This window comes from Ranitomeya variabilis, chromosome 1 (assembly GCF_051348905.1).
Source record: "Ranitomeya variabilis isolate aRanVar5 chromosome 1, aRanVar5.hap1, whole genome shotgun sequence".
Taxonomy (NCBI): domain Eukaryota; kingdom Metazoa; phylum Chordata; class Amphibia; order Anura; family Dendrobatidae; genus Ranitomeya; species Ranitomeya variabilis.
The window spans coordinates 739,292,893-739,310,640 of NC_135232.1; the positions used below are offsets into that span (position 1 = coordinate 739,292,893).

General features: G+C 46.2%; 1 protein-coding gene across 1 annotated transcript in view; it reads right to left on the reverse strand.

Annotated features, from left to right (window-relative positions):
• The window catches only part of RCOR1 (REST corepressor 1), a 39,014-nt gene extending 26,282 nt beyond the window's left edge, over positions 1 to 12,732 (reverse strand). The window contains exons 1-2 of the mRNA XM_077269049.1: positions 12,202 to 12,732; positions 12,065 to 12,127 (exon numbers count right to left, since the gene is read on the reverse strand). Coding sequence (XP_077125164.1) covers positions 12,065 to 12,127; positions 12,202 to 12,361 — 223 coding nt within the window. The 5' untranslated portion in view covers positions 12,362 to 12,732. The remainder of the gene's footprint in view (positions 1 to 12,064; positions 12,128 to 12,201) is intronic.
• Between the last annotated feature and the right edge of the window lie 5,016 nt (positions 12,733 to 17,748).

Consider the following 17,748-nt stretch of genomic DNA (forward strand, 5'->3'; position numbering starts at 1 on the left):
CATCAGCCCTTATGTGAGGAGTGAAAGAGGTTAAGACACGCAACCTGTGAGCATTGTGTCCTATCCCATCACCCCTTCCCCTTATTTCTCATAAGTAGCATCACAAAAGTCTGAAATGTGCTCATCTTCCTAGCCTCTATGAACAGACATGAAATGCCAGTTGAGTTTGGTCACACTGGGAAAGTCACACTTTAGTGATATGTCTACTGCAGAGAGGGAGGGAACCAAAAGAGAATGAGGAAGAGCAGGTGAGCCAGGGTAAGCTGAAGAGAGGGAGGGAAGGAGGGGGAGCCAGGGGACGCTGGAGAGAGGGAGAGCTAAGGAAGAGGGAGGCAAGGCAGGAGAGCCAGGGGAAGCCAGAGAGGGAGGCAAGGAGGGAGAGCCAGGGGAGGATGAAGAGAGGGGACGGAAGGAGGGAGAGCCGAGGGAGGGCCGAGGGAGGGAAGGAGGGAGAGCCGAGGGAGGGAAGGAGGGAGAGCCGAGGGAGGGAAGGAGGGAGAGCCGAGGGAGGGAAGGAGAGCTAAGGAAGAGGGAGGCAAGGAAGGAGAGCCAGGGGAAGCCAGAGAGGGAGGGCCAGGGGAGGATGAAGAGAGGGAGACAAGAGGGGAGTAAAGGAGGGAGAACCATATGCAGCAAGAGAGGGAGGGAGAGGAAATATGTTGGCTTTTAATATTAATTTCTGAAAGAGAAAGTTAAGAAACTTTGTAACATTTATTGTCTCAAAAAAAGTATGTCCATAGTATAGAAGGCACTTCAACAAGATTCAACAACAAACAACAAAAAACTCCCATATGTGTAATACCCATGGGAATATGAAGAGATCCAATACAAATATTAAAATTCAACTTTAATATATCAATTAAAAATACCATATAAAAAGCAACATACCATCAAGGGACACCAAGCAGAAAGAAGGGGGGATATTGCACCAAAATTGATTTAAAGGGAATCTGTCACCCCCAAAATCGAGGGTGAGGTAAGCCCACCAGCATCAGGGGCTTATCTACAGCATTCTGTAATGCTGTAGATAAGCCCCCGATGTACCATAAAAGATGAGAATAAGAGGTTATATTATACTCACCCAGGGGCGGTCCAGCTGCTGGTCCGGTCTAGTGCCTCCTATCTTCATCAGATGACGTCCTCTTCTTGTCTTCACGCTGCGGCTCCGGTGCAGGCATACTTTGTCTGCCCTGTTGAGGGCAGAGCAAAGTACTGCAGTGCACAGGCGCCGGGAAAGGTCAGAGGCCTTTTAGGATACATCGAGGGCTTATCTACAGCATTACAGAATGCTGTAGATAAGCCCCTGATGCCGGTGGGCTTACCTCACCCTCGATTTTGGGGGTGACAGGTTCCCTTTAAGTAACCAATGACATGCAGATCATGTGCCAAAAGCCCATCTTATGAAAAACAAATTGCTTAAGTTTATAGGACTACACGTGACCTCTTGCTACCGGTAATGCTACCTCTATTTATAAGAGTATAACTATCTTGGGCATAATAAACAATCTCTTTCACAGCTATTATAGAATTAATATTGCATCTGATTTTTGGGTGTTATGAATTTTGGGATTGAAACTGCCTTGAAACTGTAAGGGGATATTGTTCACATGCAGTTTTACATTGGTCATTAGTTGTACTTATAAGGGGTAACCACATCGAGATATTGTATACGTTTAGTCCTATAAACTTAAACAATTTAGGTTTTGCATAAAATGGGTTTTTGGCACATGATTTGCATGTCATTGATTAATTAAATCAATTTTGGTGCAATATCTCTCCCCCCCCCTTCTTTCTGCATGGTGGCCCTTGATGGTATATTTAATTGATATTTAATAAAGTTGAATTTTAATATTAATTTGTATTTAATCTTCATATTGCCACAGGTATTACACATGGGAATTTTTTGTGGTTGAACATTTATTGTCTGTTAAGTGTGGAAAGAGGCTCATTTTGTCACCTTCACCCTCAAGAGCTGCTCAAATCTGCTTGCAGTGAGGAATCAACTTACACCTGCTCCCTATAGAAGTCTATGAAGAAGTGAGGGAGGGGAGTTGGAAAGAAACGAAAAGAAGAAAAGTAGCAAGTTGAAACTGCTGATGCTTTTAACGGAGAAGGAAAGAATACAAGTCACAATGGCGAGAAATAGGGTGTTTCCGAGAATTGTAGTTACACCATTTCTTACTTCCTATCGGACAGGTGAATGGAGGAGGGAATTTGCATTAAGCAGGCCATTCACATTAGATAAAGTCTCAAAAAAAGGATTACATGATAAATAGGAGCAGAGAAAGAGCTATGATATATTTTATATATACACTTTCAGTTCGTGGTTGAGACTCTGGATAATAGAGGAGGGGTCAGTATTGAGAACCACTGAAAGAAGGAATAGCCGTAACTTTTAGATCTTCTGTCTTTAGTGCAACAGATGCAATCAATTTGAGAAAAAATAAATAAATGCAATATCAGAAGGCTGCCCGCCATCTTTTTCCAAACTGCAATCCCAGAGCAAAAAATACAAGCGACGCACAGAAGCCCCATCAATGGTCCCCTCTAGTAGTTTCTTGTATGATCTGATATATTGTGCGTAGGAAGAAGGTAAAAAAAAAAAAAAAAATCTAAATATATAGGCAGCAAGCGCACAACTGGGATACGGATAATTGTCGGTATTGAAAGCACTTTGGGAGCGTGCAGCTATCTGTCCTCTTTGCACAGAGGGAATGATGTGCAACGTCACAGACTAGGAAGTGCCGGTTGTCGCTCTCCGTCTACACTGGGCCTTTCAGCACAGAAGGGAACACGTCATTACAAGGGGAAGGGAACTGAACAGAGCTTAGTCTGTAGAAGTACCAGCCAACACTTCCAAGGACAAGGACAGCTATTTAGAATTAATAGTGCAACATTTAGTAGATAAAACCTTAAAAATGGGGTTGGTAGAGGCATCCAATGCAGTAAAAAAAAAAAAAAAAAAAAAAAAAAAAAGGTAGAACATGTGAAAATCCCAATATTTGCAATAAGGCAATATAAAAAGCCATTTATTAATTGGATTAAAAAAAACATGCAACAGGCGACATTTAATATATTAACACATTATATCTTATGTTATAGCAATAAATGGCATTCAGAAGATGTCACAGATGACTAGATCTTCACATTAGCCATTTTTCAGCCTCCTGCTCACGTCTCCCATAATACTCTGACAAGCTGACCAAGAAAAAAAAAAACAAACAAAAAAAAAAAAAAACCACCACTGCTTCTCAGATTTAGGGTATGTGTCCACGGGCCGGATTACGTTCAACCCGCAGCGTCCAGATGTTACAGCATAGTGGAGAGGATTTTATGAAATCCCATCTCCACTATGCGTGCGAACACGCACCCGGCGGCCCTGCGTTTCCGGACATGCGGCGCGTCTTTTTAGAATGCAGCAGGTCAGTTTACCTTGCGGCGACGCTGCGGCGCCGCAAGGTAAATCACAGGGCCCTATGTATGGGGTGCGGAGATTCCAGATGTCTTAAATGTCGACAAACTAAATTAGTAAGGGTTTACATAAACAAGCAAAATGAGACAACTCGTAATACATCTTACAAGCAAAATAATCTTTCTCCATTCATGAGCCACATCTTGCCCCGCCTTCTAAAATCATTATTTACTCTGAAACTGAGGAATCAGATTACAGTTTTCTATTGTAAGTCTATGGAGAAGAAAAAGGCACTGAGTGCTGCTCTATTTAGTAAGCACTATTTCAGCCTGGTGCAGCATTCACAGCTACATTGATCAGTACTGCTGTATAATATCCTCCAAGATGCTGCTTCTGAACATGTGCTAAACAGACCTGATGAATTCTTTGCAAGATATCACTGCAGCAAGTCGGTACCCAGCAGCTCAGAGAAACCTGAAAGTTACAGATAGACCCTGCAGAGGGAGGTTTACAAACAGTGCATGAAGCTATAATCCCTTTTATACATATTTTCTATGAGCATTATAAAAAAAAAAAAGTGTATCTATATGCCTGTACCTATACACATCAACACTTGCCACAATGAGAAAACACAGTATGCTCCCCCCCCCACCCCAAAAAAAAAAAAAGCAGAGGACCTAACCATTCTTGCAAGACAAGGCATCAATACGGAACGGGTCACGGGCTTCCATTTATGAGCTGCTAACATCTGCTCAGTACATGCATCTATGATGGCAGCTGTCGTTTACAAGACAACAAGGAACAGACAATTCTCAAAATAAGCTGCAAATAACAGAATAAAGATCAGAGCGGGGCCCGACTACATTCATACACAGGGTTTGTTTTTTGTTTTTTTTTTACGAGCACAATCACCAGACAGAAACTTAATGCAATCTCCTCAGTGCGCTCTGTCCCTTTAAGTCACTGACTCGGGAACCAACAGAGCAGCTTCTTTTCACAAGTTCAGTGCAGCAGCAAATGAAACATTTCACACTGATACAGATACACATGAACTGCAAATGTGAAAAGTTCAGATCACATACTACTATGTGTCAGCTGATAAGCTGCATTTCTATGATACACAAAAAAATAAAATAAACCCTTGGGGATCCAGCGACCTGAATCTTAAGGCTGTGTGCACACGTTGCTAATTTTTCACGTTTTTTCGCTATAAAACTGCAAAAAAACAGCATACATTATGCATCCCATCATTTAGAATGAATTTCGCAATTTTTGTGCACATGACGCGTTTTTTTTTCAGCGAAAAAAAATTGCGTTAAAAAACGCAGCATGTTCATTAATTTTGCGGATTTTTTGCGGATTTCCCACTATGTAATGCATTGGGAAAAGTCTGGAAAAATCTGCGCAAAAACCGCATGCAGATTTCTTGCAGAAAATTTCTGGTTTTTCTCAGGAAATTTCTGCAAGAAATCCTGAACGTGTGCACATAGCCTAACAGTCTTCCAACAGGTGACAATATAGTCCCTTTGTACTTCGGCAGCAGCACTGAGCGTCATGTTACAGCAGAGACTCAGCTCCTTTCCTGACAAGCAGGCAAGAAGCCGTTACTAGAGGCTTGGAGGATCACTATGCAAGGACCCGGCTCTAGGATGAGTGACTGAGGATGTGCATCAAGCTGACTATGGGCTGTGCATGTTGCTGTAGACCAACCACCAGGCGGCGCCGTACTATACAAAGTACTTAGATCCTATGTATAGCAACAGTAAAGATTCAAAGTCCTGTTCATGTATATTGTGCAGGGTATTGCATAAGGCAAAAAAATAAATATATATCACACCTATCCTCAAAAAGCCCTCTCTTGACCCATCCTCTGTATAGAGCTATCGCCCTATATCACTTCTCCCCTATGCCTCAAGACTACTGGAACACCACGTCCATCTTGAACTGTCCTCCCATCTATCTTCTTGCTCCTCTTCGACAGCTTACAATCTGGCTTCCGGTCACACCACTCCACTGAAACTGCCCTAACTAATGTCACCAATGACCTATTAACTGCCAAGAGCAAGCGACACTTACTCTATCCTCCTCCTCCTAGACCTGTCCTTTGCCTTTGACACAGTGGACCATTCCCTGTTGCTGCAGACCCTCTCATCCCTTGGCATCACAGACTTGGCCCTATCCTGGATCTCATCATACCTAACAGACTCGACATTCAGCGTCTCCCACTCACACACCACCTCCTCACCTATCTGTCGGAGTCCCACAAGGTTCAGTCCTTGGGCCCCTGCTCTTCTCCATTTACACTTTTGGCCCGGGACAGCTCATAGAATCTCATGGTTTTCAGTGTCACCTCTATGCTGATGACACACAGATCTGCATCTCTGGACCAGATATCACCACCCTACTAACCAGAAATCCTATTTCATCCTTCTTCTCTGCTAGATTTCTAAAACCATCTCACGCGACCCCCCCCAACGAACCTATCCATTACAGTAAACGGCTGCCCACTCTCCCCAGTCCCACAAGCTTGCTGTCTCGGGGTAATCCTTGACACTGATCTCTCCTTCAAACCTCATATCCATGCCCTTTCCACTTCCTGCCGACTTCAACTCAAAAATATTTCATGGATCCGTACATTCCTAAACCAAGAATCTGCAAAAACCCTAGTCCATGCCCTCATCATCTCCCGCCTCGACTACTGTAATCTCCTGCTCTGTGGCCTCCCCTCTAACACTCTCGCACCCCTCCAATCTATTCTAAACTCTGCTGCCTGACTAATCTACCTGTCCCCCCCGCTATTGCCTGGCCTCTCCCCTCTGTCAATCCCTTCACTGGCTCCCCATTACCCAGAGACTCCAGTACAAAACCATGACATACAAAGCCATCCACAACCTGTCTCCTCCATACATCTGTGCCCTCGTCTCCCAGTACTTTCCTGCACGCAACCTCCGATCCTCACAAGATCTCCTTCTCTACTCCACTCTTATCTCCTCTTCCTACAATCACATACAAGATTTCTCTCGCGTATCACCCCTACTCTGGAACCCTCTACCACAACACATCAGACTCTCGCCCACCATCGAAACCTTCAAAAAGAACCTGAAGACCCACCTCTTCCGACAAGCCTACAACCTGCAGTAACTACAGATCGACCAAACCACTGCACGACGAGCTCTATCCTCACTCATCCCTTGTAGATTGTGAGCACTCGCGGGCAGGGTCATCTCTCCTCCTGTACCAGTTGTGACTTCTATTGTTCAAGATTATTGTACTTGTTTTTATTATGTATACCCCTCCTCACATGTAAAACGCCATGGAATATGAAAAAATAATAATAATAAAAAATATATATATATATATATCTCTAGGGATTTTAAATAGTGGCTACTAAGAGCTGATGGTCAGGCAGACTGATGGGCTGCGATGCTCCACGCCTCGCTCACTCATTACACAGACACAGGCCAATGCCTATTAGCAAAGCTGCAGTTCTGTCCCGTGGGAATGGGCTGCAGCTGGGACAAATGCGACCGATTACATATTTTTATTTTTTTCTATTTCTAATTACTGTAACTTTAGATAGGCTGTAAAAAAATATTTTAAGGAACCATTTCTGGAAACCTATATAATGGTCTAAGAAATTCGCTTTTAAGGGGGAAAAAAAAAAAAAAAAAATTACAATTTTTTTATTTTAGCTTCCAAAAACATCCTCCCAACATAGAGAATAAAAATATACAATATGTAAAAAAATATACATATAATTTTTTTTTTTTTTTTTTTACATAAGAGCTTTTATTTTTGTAAATAATTTTTTTCTTGTGTGAATTATATGAGTTTCAAGAAAAATCTTTAAAGGCGACCCTCAACCATTCATTTACGGTTTGAAAAATAATTCAACTGTACTTTTGACGCTGAAACTGCAGAAAAAAAACAGTGGGAAAGTTGACGTGGTTTCCTGGTTATCAGTATTCATGTGATGTAAATATAATTATATAATGAATATAAGCAGCTTATAGTGAGCAGCAGTAGGATGAGGTAGGAGGGGGGAGAAAGTATAAAAGTTATTCACAACAGCAGCCCCCTCCTCTTCAGCGCACACTCACCATATTGTGAAATAGGCGGGTGGGCCCTGTCAGTGTGCATAAGACATACAATGAGGGGTGCCTTCTCTGAGAACAAGTGATTGAATCTGTCTTGGCCCAGGCAGCCGCCATTTGCATAGCTTAAAAAGAGTGGAAAGCAAAGAAAAAAAAAAAAAGGGAGGAGGTGTAATATGTGCAGGCATAAGAAAAAAAGTGCATGACTCCTATATAATGGAGTAAGAATAAAGCAGCCCTCAAATGGTTAAATCGATCACAATGCAAGGAGCATAGGAAACAGAAGAAATGGGAATTTGTTGATTTTAATTAGTCCATGCACTTCTCCAGCAGGCAGAGTCTCAGATAATGCACCTTCCAGCAAAGTCAACACCCTTCATTGACAAAAGGTGCTAGACGACAAACGCATGGCCAACTCCAATACACTGCATTAGCAAAAAAATGCTGCACAAGCCGACACGCCGGCCAAATAAGCTCAAAGGGATTATCCTATGGAATATATGCAGAGCGGGGCCATTTCTGAACAAATTCCCCAATGGTGGCGCTCATTACAATCAGCATTTAATATCAAGAATGAAGTCTGGGCCAAACAACTCCGAGCTGCTCTCATCTGCTGCACCAGCCGCACTCCACACAAATCTAGGGTATACTGTAGGGAAAAATTACCATTGGGATTTGCATTATTCACCCCATGTGCCTCCAGTTGCATGTCTCACAAGCACCCGACATTGCAGGGAGGAGCATCCAGGGCTACATTCGCAGGGAACATTTGTCCCGTTTGCCATTCCCTCTCTGAACGCTAGGTGCACTTTTATTACTCCCCATTTAATCGCCACCTACATGGAGGATGACAACAGCAGCGAGAAATCGCCAAAGTATTCCCCTCTAGCAAAAGTGCACCCGCCCCACGATGACGTAAACGCTTCACTCTTGCGCATGCAAGAAAATATCAGAGGCTCTTCTCTCCAAAATTGCAATCAGTAAGGTATTAACATTAATGGAAAAAAATCTATACTGTCCCCACCAACTAGGATGTAGCATTTACAGTATTTGGCTGCCGTCACACTAGCAGTATTTGGTCAGTATTTTACATCAGTATTTGTAACCCAAAACCAGGAGTGCAACAAACAGAGGAAAAGTATAATAGAAACATATGCACCACTTCTGCATTTATCACCCACTCCTGGTTTTGGCTACAAATACTGATGTGAAATACTGACCAAATACTGCTAGTGTGACGGCAGCCAAATACAGGGGCATGGAGAAGAAATTACCAGATCTCTGCAATCACCCCACAGCATCGATTCTTACAAGGTTGTAATAGTCAGATGTGATATGTAACAAGTCGGCGCAGATCTCGGCGCAACGTTTACAATCAGATTACATTTATGTGCAAAAAAAAAGTAACAATAAAACAAAGTAACAAGACAAGCAAATTACTTTAATACACAGTAAAGCTCATTGTTTACATCTCCCTCCTTCCCTGAATACCCGACCCTCTGTAGTGATGTCTGTTGTGTCTCTTAAATTTCCTGGCAACATAAAAAAATTTATTTATTTTTTTTTTTTATTCTTAATCCTATCAATTTAATCATTCTAGAATTAATTTAAACTGTGAAACATTGAGGGGGATTTGCAGGACTTTTTTTTCTGGGCCCCCTGCTGTCCACATGTGGAATTACAGGAGCCAAGAGCTGCAGCGTGGCAGCAAGTGTCGGAGAGTTTGAGGCTACCACCGCAGCACATCTCAGGACTTTTGCTCTTTGTATTCGTTTTACATCTACTGATGAAACACTACAAGGAAATCCTGATAAAAACTCTGCAAATGAGGAATAAACCAGAACTGGACTAGACAGGACATAAATACAATGTCACCTAAATATGCCAGAATATAGAACGCCTAGAAAACAATGGCTGCAACAAAGTGCACAAGCAGCACTGTACATGTAAGGTGGAGAACTGCAGTCACACAGCTTAAAAAGGGAGAGGGGTAAGCATCCAACTTTTCCAGGGTTTCACAGGCTGGAAAACCCAACTTGCCCAAATTTTAAGACCCATATTAAGGGAGTGTATTGCATTAAGGGAAGCAGATGGTCACACAGCTTTTCCAGCTCTTTCTTATATTCGGGTAGGTTACACGGGAGGCACCCAACCTTTCCAGCCTGATAACTGCATGTAAGAGGACAGGTAGTCACCCAGCTATCTAGACAAGTCTATATTAGCCGTTTTAAGACTCAGAAGACTGGGAAAGCTGGGTGACTACTAGTACTCTTCCCATAAATGAGACTCCGGTTCAGAAAGTTGGATTACTTTGTAGTCCACTCTTAAAGTAGACTACAATCAGCTCTTACAGATATTGCCTCTAGGAAAGCTGGGTGACTCCCTCATCCCCCTTGTACATATTAACTCTGGGAAAATTGGGCAAGTGCAGTTTTCTGTCAGCTATTGCAAAAAAAACAAACAAACAAAAAAAAATTGGGTTACTAATCTGGTCTTGTTTCAATGCCCCTGAAAAAGCTTGGCGACTACCGCTCATGGTAATGGCCCTTGGTAAAGCTGTACGACTGTCCACGTCTCCATTATAGCTATGGCCTTTGGGAACAGCTGGGTGACAACCTGTTCTCTCTAGTATCTATTCACTTTTGGAGAGATAAGGGAATACCACAATGGAAAAGCTGGATGACTGCCTGCCCCTCCATTATAGTCATGACCCATGAGAAAGCTGGGTGACTGTCCGTCATGGCTTCTGGGAAAGCTGGGTGACTGCTGTATGAAGCCATTTACCCCTGGAAATCTAAGTGAACACAGCTGACATATGGACTCTGGGAAAGCTGGGCAGTTCTGATCTAACTAGTATCTGTAGACTTTTGTAAGGCTGATGGGATACCACAATGGGTTGTGGGAAACCTGGGTGTCCATTGCACAGGGTTCTGCCCTCCAAAAAGCTGCGCGTCTGTCTGCGCCTCATTTGTAGCTATGGCCCTCAGGACAGCTGGGTGACTGCCCTGGAAACTTGAGTGAACACCGCTGATGGCAATAGCCCCCTAGGAAAGCTCCGTTATAGCTACAGCCTCCCTGGAAAAGCTGAATGCCTGCAGCGCCTCATAGCTGTGCTCCCGGGATTGCTGGGTGACTGCCTGCAGCGCCTCCTTATAGCTGTGCTCCTGGGAAAGCTGGGTGACTGCCCGCAGCATCTCCTTATAGCTGTGCTCCTGGGAAAGCTGGGTGACTGCTCGCAGCATCTCCTTATAGCTGTGCTCCTGGGAAAGCTGGGTGACTGCTCACAGCGTCTCCTTATAGCTGTGCTCCTGGGAAAGCTGGGCGACTGCCCGCAGCGTCTCCTTATAGCTGTGCTCCTGGGAAAGCTGGGCGACTGCCTGCAGCGTCTCCTTATAGCTGTGCTCCTGTGAAAGCTGGGTGACTGCCCGCAGCGTCTCCTTATAGCTGTGCTCCTGGGAAAAGTTGGGTGACTGCCCGCAGCGCCTCCTCATAACTGTGCTCCCGGGAAAGCTGGGTGACTGCCCGCAGCGTCTCCTTATAGCTGTGCTCCTGGAAAAGCTGGGTGACTGCCAGCAACATCTCCTTATAGCTGTGCTCCCGGAAAAGTTGGTGACTGCCCGCAGCGTCTCCTTATAGCTGTGCTCCTGGGAAAGCTGGGTGACTGCCTGCAGCGCCTCGTTATAGCTATGCTCCCAGAAAAGCTAGGTGACTGCCCACACCTCCTTATAGCTATGCCTCCTAGGAAAGCTGGGTGACTGCCCACAGCGCTTCCTTATAGCTGTGCTCCCGGGAAAGCTGGGTGACTGCTCGCAGCATCTCCTTATAGCTGTGCTCCTGGGAAAGCTGGGTGACTGCCTGCAGCGCCTCGTTATAGCTATGCTCCCAGAAAAGCTAGGTGACTGCCCACACCTCCTTATAGCTATGCCTCCTAGGAAAGCTGGGTGACTGCCCACAGCGCCTCCTTATAGCTGTGCTCCCGGGAAAGCTGGGTGACTGCTCGCAGCGTCCCCTTATAGCTGTGCTCCTGGGAAAGCTGGGTGACTGCCTGCAGCACCTCCTTATAGCTATGCTCTCGGGAAAGCTGGGTGACTGCCCGCAGCGCCTTGTTATAGCTATGCTCCCAGAAATGCTGGATGACTGCCTGCGCCTCCTGAAAGCTATGCCCCCTGGAAAGCTAGGTGACTGCCCGCACCTCCTTATAGCTATGCCCCGGGATAGCCGGGTGACTGACTGTTCTATTCCTTGTATTTATAAGCTTTAGACAGATGAGGGAATTCCATTGTGGGTTCTGGGAAAGGTGAGTACCCACAACACATCACTACCTCAAGTAAAGCTGTACCCACCCCATTAACTCCTGCAGTGCCACACGCAAACAGTTGTGATAAGGAGGGGAAAATAGAAAACATTTTTTTTACAGTTTTCGACCCTTTCCCCCCCCCCCCCCATCTAACAGGCACTTCCTCCAGCAGCCCCGGCCAGTCACGTCGGCGCCACTGCCCCCGGACAGACACAGAGGAGTTCGAGGCTCCCAGCAGCGCACACATGCACGCTCACTTACCCTGGTCGTACTCCGGCACCACCGCCTGGTACTGGCTGCCCACCCGCATCCCGCCGCCGCCACCTGGAAGAGAGGAGAGGGTGAGGCGGCAGCTCCCCGGCGGGCCGCACATCCCGGAGTCCGAGGCTACCACTCACCGTGCTCGTCGTCGCTGGACGCGGTGGAGCTGCTGCCTTCTTCCCACGAGTTGCTGCCATTGCCATTCGGAGCAGTCAAACTTTTGCTGCTGGCGGCGTTATTCCTGCCCCTCCGCTTCCCCGAGCCCTCTGCCCCCTTCTCGATCATGGCTGCGGGCATTTAGAGGGGAGCTCCACTCAGGCGGGGAATTAAAAGATAAATAATAAAACCGTGCGTCTGCCGGTGTGCAGCGGGATGATAACCCGAGAGGAGCCGCCGCTCGTGACAGCCGCCTCTGCCGGTGCCGCGCGACTCCCCCACAGAACAAGCGACAACTTTCCCGTCACATCGCCGCGCGCACTGGCTCCACACACTCTGCCTCAGCCACAGCGGCTCGGCCACAACCTAACCCGCTCCTCCAGCTAGTCCCGTCCCTCTCGCATCCCTATTGGTCGCTGACGAATTTTGGAAGCAGGCCTCGTATCCTTATTAGTTGAACATGTTGTCCGTCAAAAAAAAAAAGAAAAAGCCGGCGCTTCCGTTTGCCTCGGGTTAGGTTGAGGCGCAGCTGCTGTGGGCTTGGGGTTTGCGATCTCTTCGCGCCTTGATATTGGCTGCTTCTTCTTTTTTTTATTGTGAGGAGGTTTTTTCTTGTAAAATTCAGTTTGAATGACAAAGGAAAGCCAAATGGGAAGAAAAAACAAAAGCTGGAGGGAAAAGAAACGGCGGCAGCGGGAGAGTCTGGAGAGGAAGGGAAATAATCAGAAGTGGAGGGACTACATTTTTGGTTGAATGATGGCGGAAGGATACTGAAATTCACTTCATATAATAAGAGAGATGATGGGAGTAGTGGTTGTAAAAATTAATTTTTACCAAATTCTCAAATTAGTTGTTAATTTCGGATCAGGCAGGATAAAAACAGCGACGAGGATGGGAAACTGACCTTAGGAGGATCTTGGAGTGTTGTTGAAGGATCCAGTTCCAAAGAAGTTCTTCAGCTTCTGTTCCCAGGGTCTTTTAATGATACTGCGAAATATATGATGATTCCATAACAGCCCACATACAGTATAATGCTCTTATAACATCCCTCCACACAGTAAGATCCCATCACACCCCCACACATAGTATGAGGCTCCCATAACACCCCCCACACACAGTATGAGGATCCCATAACACCCCCCACACGCAGTATGAGGATCCGATAACACCCCCCACACACAGTATGAGGATCCCATAACATCCCCCCCACACAGTATGAGGATCCCATAACACCCCCCACACACACAGTATGAGGATCCCATAACACCCCCCACACGCAGTATGAGGATCCCATAACACCCCCCACACACAGTATGAGGATCCCATAACATCCCCCCCACACACACAGTATGAGGATCCCATAACATCCCCCACACACAGTATGAGGATCCCATAACACCCTCACACACAGTATGAGGATCCCATAACATCCCCCACACACAGTATGAGGATCCCATAACATCCCCCCCACACACAGTATGAGGATCCCATAACATCCCCCACACACAGTATGAGGATCCCATAACATCCCCCACACACAGTATGAGGATCCCATAACATCCCCCACACACACAGTATGAGGATCCCATAACATCCCCCACACAGAGTATGAGGATCCCATAACATCCCCCACACACAGTATGAGGATCCCATAACACCCCACACACACAGTATGAGGATCCCATAACATCGCTCACACACACAGTATGAGGATCCCATAACATCGCCCACACACACAGTATGAGGATCCCATAACACCCCCCACACAGTAAAAGGATCCCATAACATACCACACACACACAGTATGAGGATCCCATAACACCCCCCACACAGTATAAGGATCCCATAACATCCCCCACACACAGTATGAGGATCCCATAACATCCCCCCCACACACAGTATGAGGATCCCATAACATCCCCCACACACACAGTATGAGGATCCTATAACATCCCCCACACACAGTATGAGGATCCCATAACATCCCTCCGCACACAGTATGAGGATCCCATAACATCCCTCCACACACAGTATGGGGATCCCATAACATCCCCCACACACACAGTATGAGGATCCCATAACATCCCCCACACACAGTATGAGGATCCCATAACACCTGTTGTGAATTCTGTTCTTGGGCTCCCTCCGGTGGTTGTTGGTGGTATTGCAGTTGTCTCTGGGTTGTAATCCAGGGCAGGTGTTTCTGCTGATTGCAGCTCTACTAGGTATTTAGGTGTGTAGGATCCATTAGTCCTTGCCAGTTGTCCATTGTTCTTGGAGGGATTGCATCTCTGTCTGGCTCCTCATGCCCTGCTGTCAATTCAGCTAAGATAAGTGTCTGGTTTTTTGTCTCTGCAGCACACATGCAGTGTGCTTTACAATTCAGTGCAATTCATTGTGTTTTTGTCCAGCTTAGACTTTGTTTGGATTTTTCAGTCATGTTGGATTCTCTGGAGATGCAGATATACATTCTATGTCTTTAGTTAGATGTAGAATATTTGTATTATCTGCTGTGGATATTTTTAGGGTTTTAATACTGACCGCTTAGAATTCTGTCCTATCCTTTCCTATTTAGCAAGAGTGGCCTCTTTTGCTAAATCCTGTTTTCTGCCTGCGTGTGTCTTTCCTCTTATACTCACAGTCAATATTTGTGGGGGGCTGCCTATCCTTTGGGGTTCTGCTCTGAGGCAAGATAGAATTCCCATTTCCATCTATAGGGGTATTTAGTCCTCCGCCTGTGTCGAGGTGTCTAGGACGTGTTAGGTACACCCCACGGCTACTTCTAGTTGCGGTGTCAGTTTAGGGTTTGCGGTCAGTACAGGTACCACCTACTCCAGAGAACGTCTCATGCGGCTCCAAGGTCACCGGATCATAACAAACACCCCACACACAGTATGAGGATCCCATAACATCCCCCACACATAGTAAGAGGATCCCATAACATCCCCAACACATAGTATGAGGATCCCATAACATCCCCCACACACAGTATGAGGATCCCATAACATCCCCCACACACAGTATGAGAATCCCATGAAACCCCCCATACAGTATAAGGATCCCATAACATCCCCCAAACATACAGTATGAGGATCCCATAACATCCCCCCCACACACAGTATAAGGATCCCATAACATCCCCCACACACACAGTATGAGGATCCCATAACACCTCCACACACAGTATGAGGATCCCATAACATCCCCCACACACACAGTATGAGGATCCCATAACATCCCCCCCACACACAGTATGAGGATCCCATAACATCCCCCACACACACAGTATGAGGATCCCATAACACCCCCACACACAGTATGAGGATCCCATAACATCCCCCACACACAGTATGATGATCCCATAACATCCCCCCACACACACAGTATGAGGATCCCATAACACCCCACACACACAGTATGAGAATCCCATAGCATTGCCCACACACACAGTATGAGGATCCCATAACACCCCCCACACAGTATAAGGATTCCATAACATCCCACACACACACACACACACACAGTATGAGGATCCCATAACACCCCCCACACAGTATAAGGATCCCATAACATCCCCCACACACAGCATGAGGATCCCATAACATCCCCCCCACACACACAGTATGAGGATCCCATAACACCCCCACACACAGTATGAGGATGATCCCATAACATCCCCCACACACACAGTATGAGGATCCCAAAACATCCCCCACATACAGTATGAGGATCCCATAACACCCCCCACACAGTATAAGGATCCCATAACATCCACCACACACACAGTATGAGGATCCCATAACATCCCCCACACACACAGTATGAGGATCCCATAACACCCCCACACACAGTATGAGCATCCCATAACATCCCCCACACACACAGTATGAGGATCCCATAACTCCCCCACACATAGTATGAGGATCCCATAACATCCCACACACACACAGTATGAGGATCCCATAACTCCCCCACACATAGTATGAGGATCCCATAACATCCCACACACACAGTATGAGGATCCTATACATCCCCCACACACAGTATGAGGATCCCATAACATCCCCCCCACACACAGTATGAGGATCCCATTACACCCCCCACACAGTATAAGGATCCCATAACATCCCCACACACACAGTATGAGGATCCCATAACATCCCCCACACATACAGTATGAGGATCCCATAACACCACACACAGTATGAGGATCCCATAACATCCCACACACACAGTATGAGGATCCCATAACATCCCCCACACACAGTATGAGGATCCCATAACATCCCCCCACACACAGTATGAGGATCCCATAACATCCCCCACACACAGTATGAGGATCCCATAACATCCCCCACACACACAGTATGAGGATCCCATAACATCCCCCACACACAGTATGAGGATCCCATAACATCCCCCACACACACAGAATGAGGATCCCATAACATCCCCCACACACAGTATGATGATCCCATAACACCCCCACACACAGTATGAGGATCCCATAACATCCCCCACACACAGTATGATGATCCCATAACATCCCCCCATACACACAGTATGAGGATCCCATAACACCCCACACACACAGTATGAGGATCCCATAGCATTGCCCACACACACAGTATGAGGATCCCATAACACCCCCCACACAGTATAAGGATCCCATAACATCCCCCACAAACAGTATGAGGATCCCATAACATCCCCCCCACACACACACACAGTATGAGGATCCCATAACACCCCCACACACAGTATGAGGATGATCCCATAACATGCCCCACACACACATTATGAGGATCCCAAAACATCCCCCACACACAGTATGAGGATCCCATAACATCCCCCACACACAGTATGATGATCCCATAACACCCCCACACACAGTATGAGGATCCCATAACATCCCCCACACACAGTATGATGATCCCATAACATCCCCCCATACACACAGTATGAGGATCCCATAACACCCCACACACACAGTATGAGGATCCCATAGCATTGCCCACACACACAGTATAAGGATCCCATAACATCCCCCACACACAGTATGAGGATCCCATAACATCCCCCCCCACACACACACACAGTATGAGGATCCCATAACACCCCCACACACAGTATGAGGATGATCCCATAACATGCCCCACACACACAGTATGAGGATCCCAAAACATCCCCCACACACAGTATGAGGATCCCATAACATCCCCCACACACAGTATGAGGATCCCATAACATCCCCTCACACACAGTATGAGGATCCCATAACATCCCCCACACACAGTATGAGGATCCCATAACATCCCCCACACACACAGTATGAGGATCCCATAACACCCCCCACACAGTATAAGGATCCCATAACATCCACCACACACACAGTATGAGGATCCCATAACATCCCCCACACACACAGTATGAGGATCCCATAACACCCCCACACACAGTATGAGCATCCCATAACATCCCCCACACACACAGTATGAGGATCCCATAACTCCCCCACACATAGTATG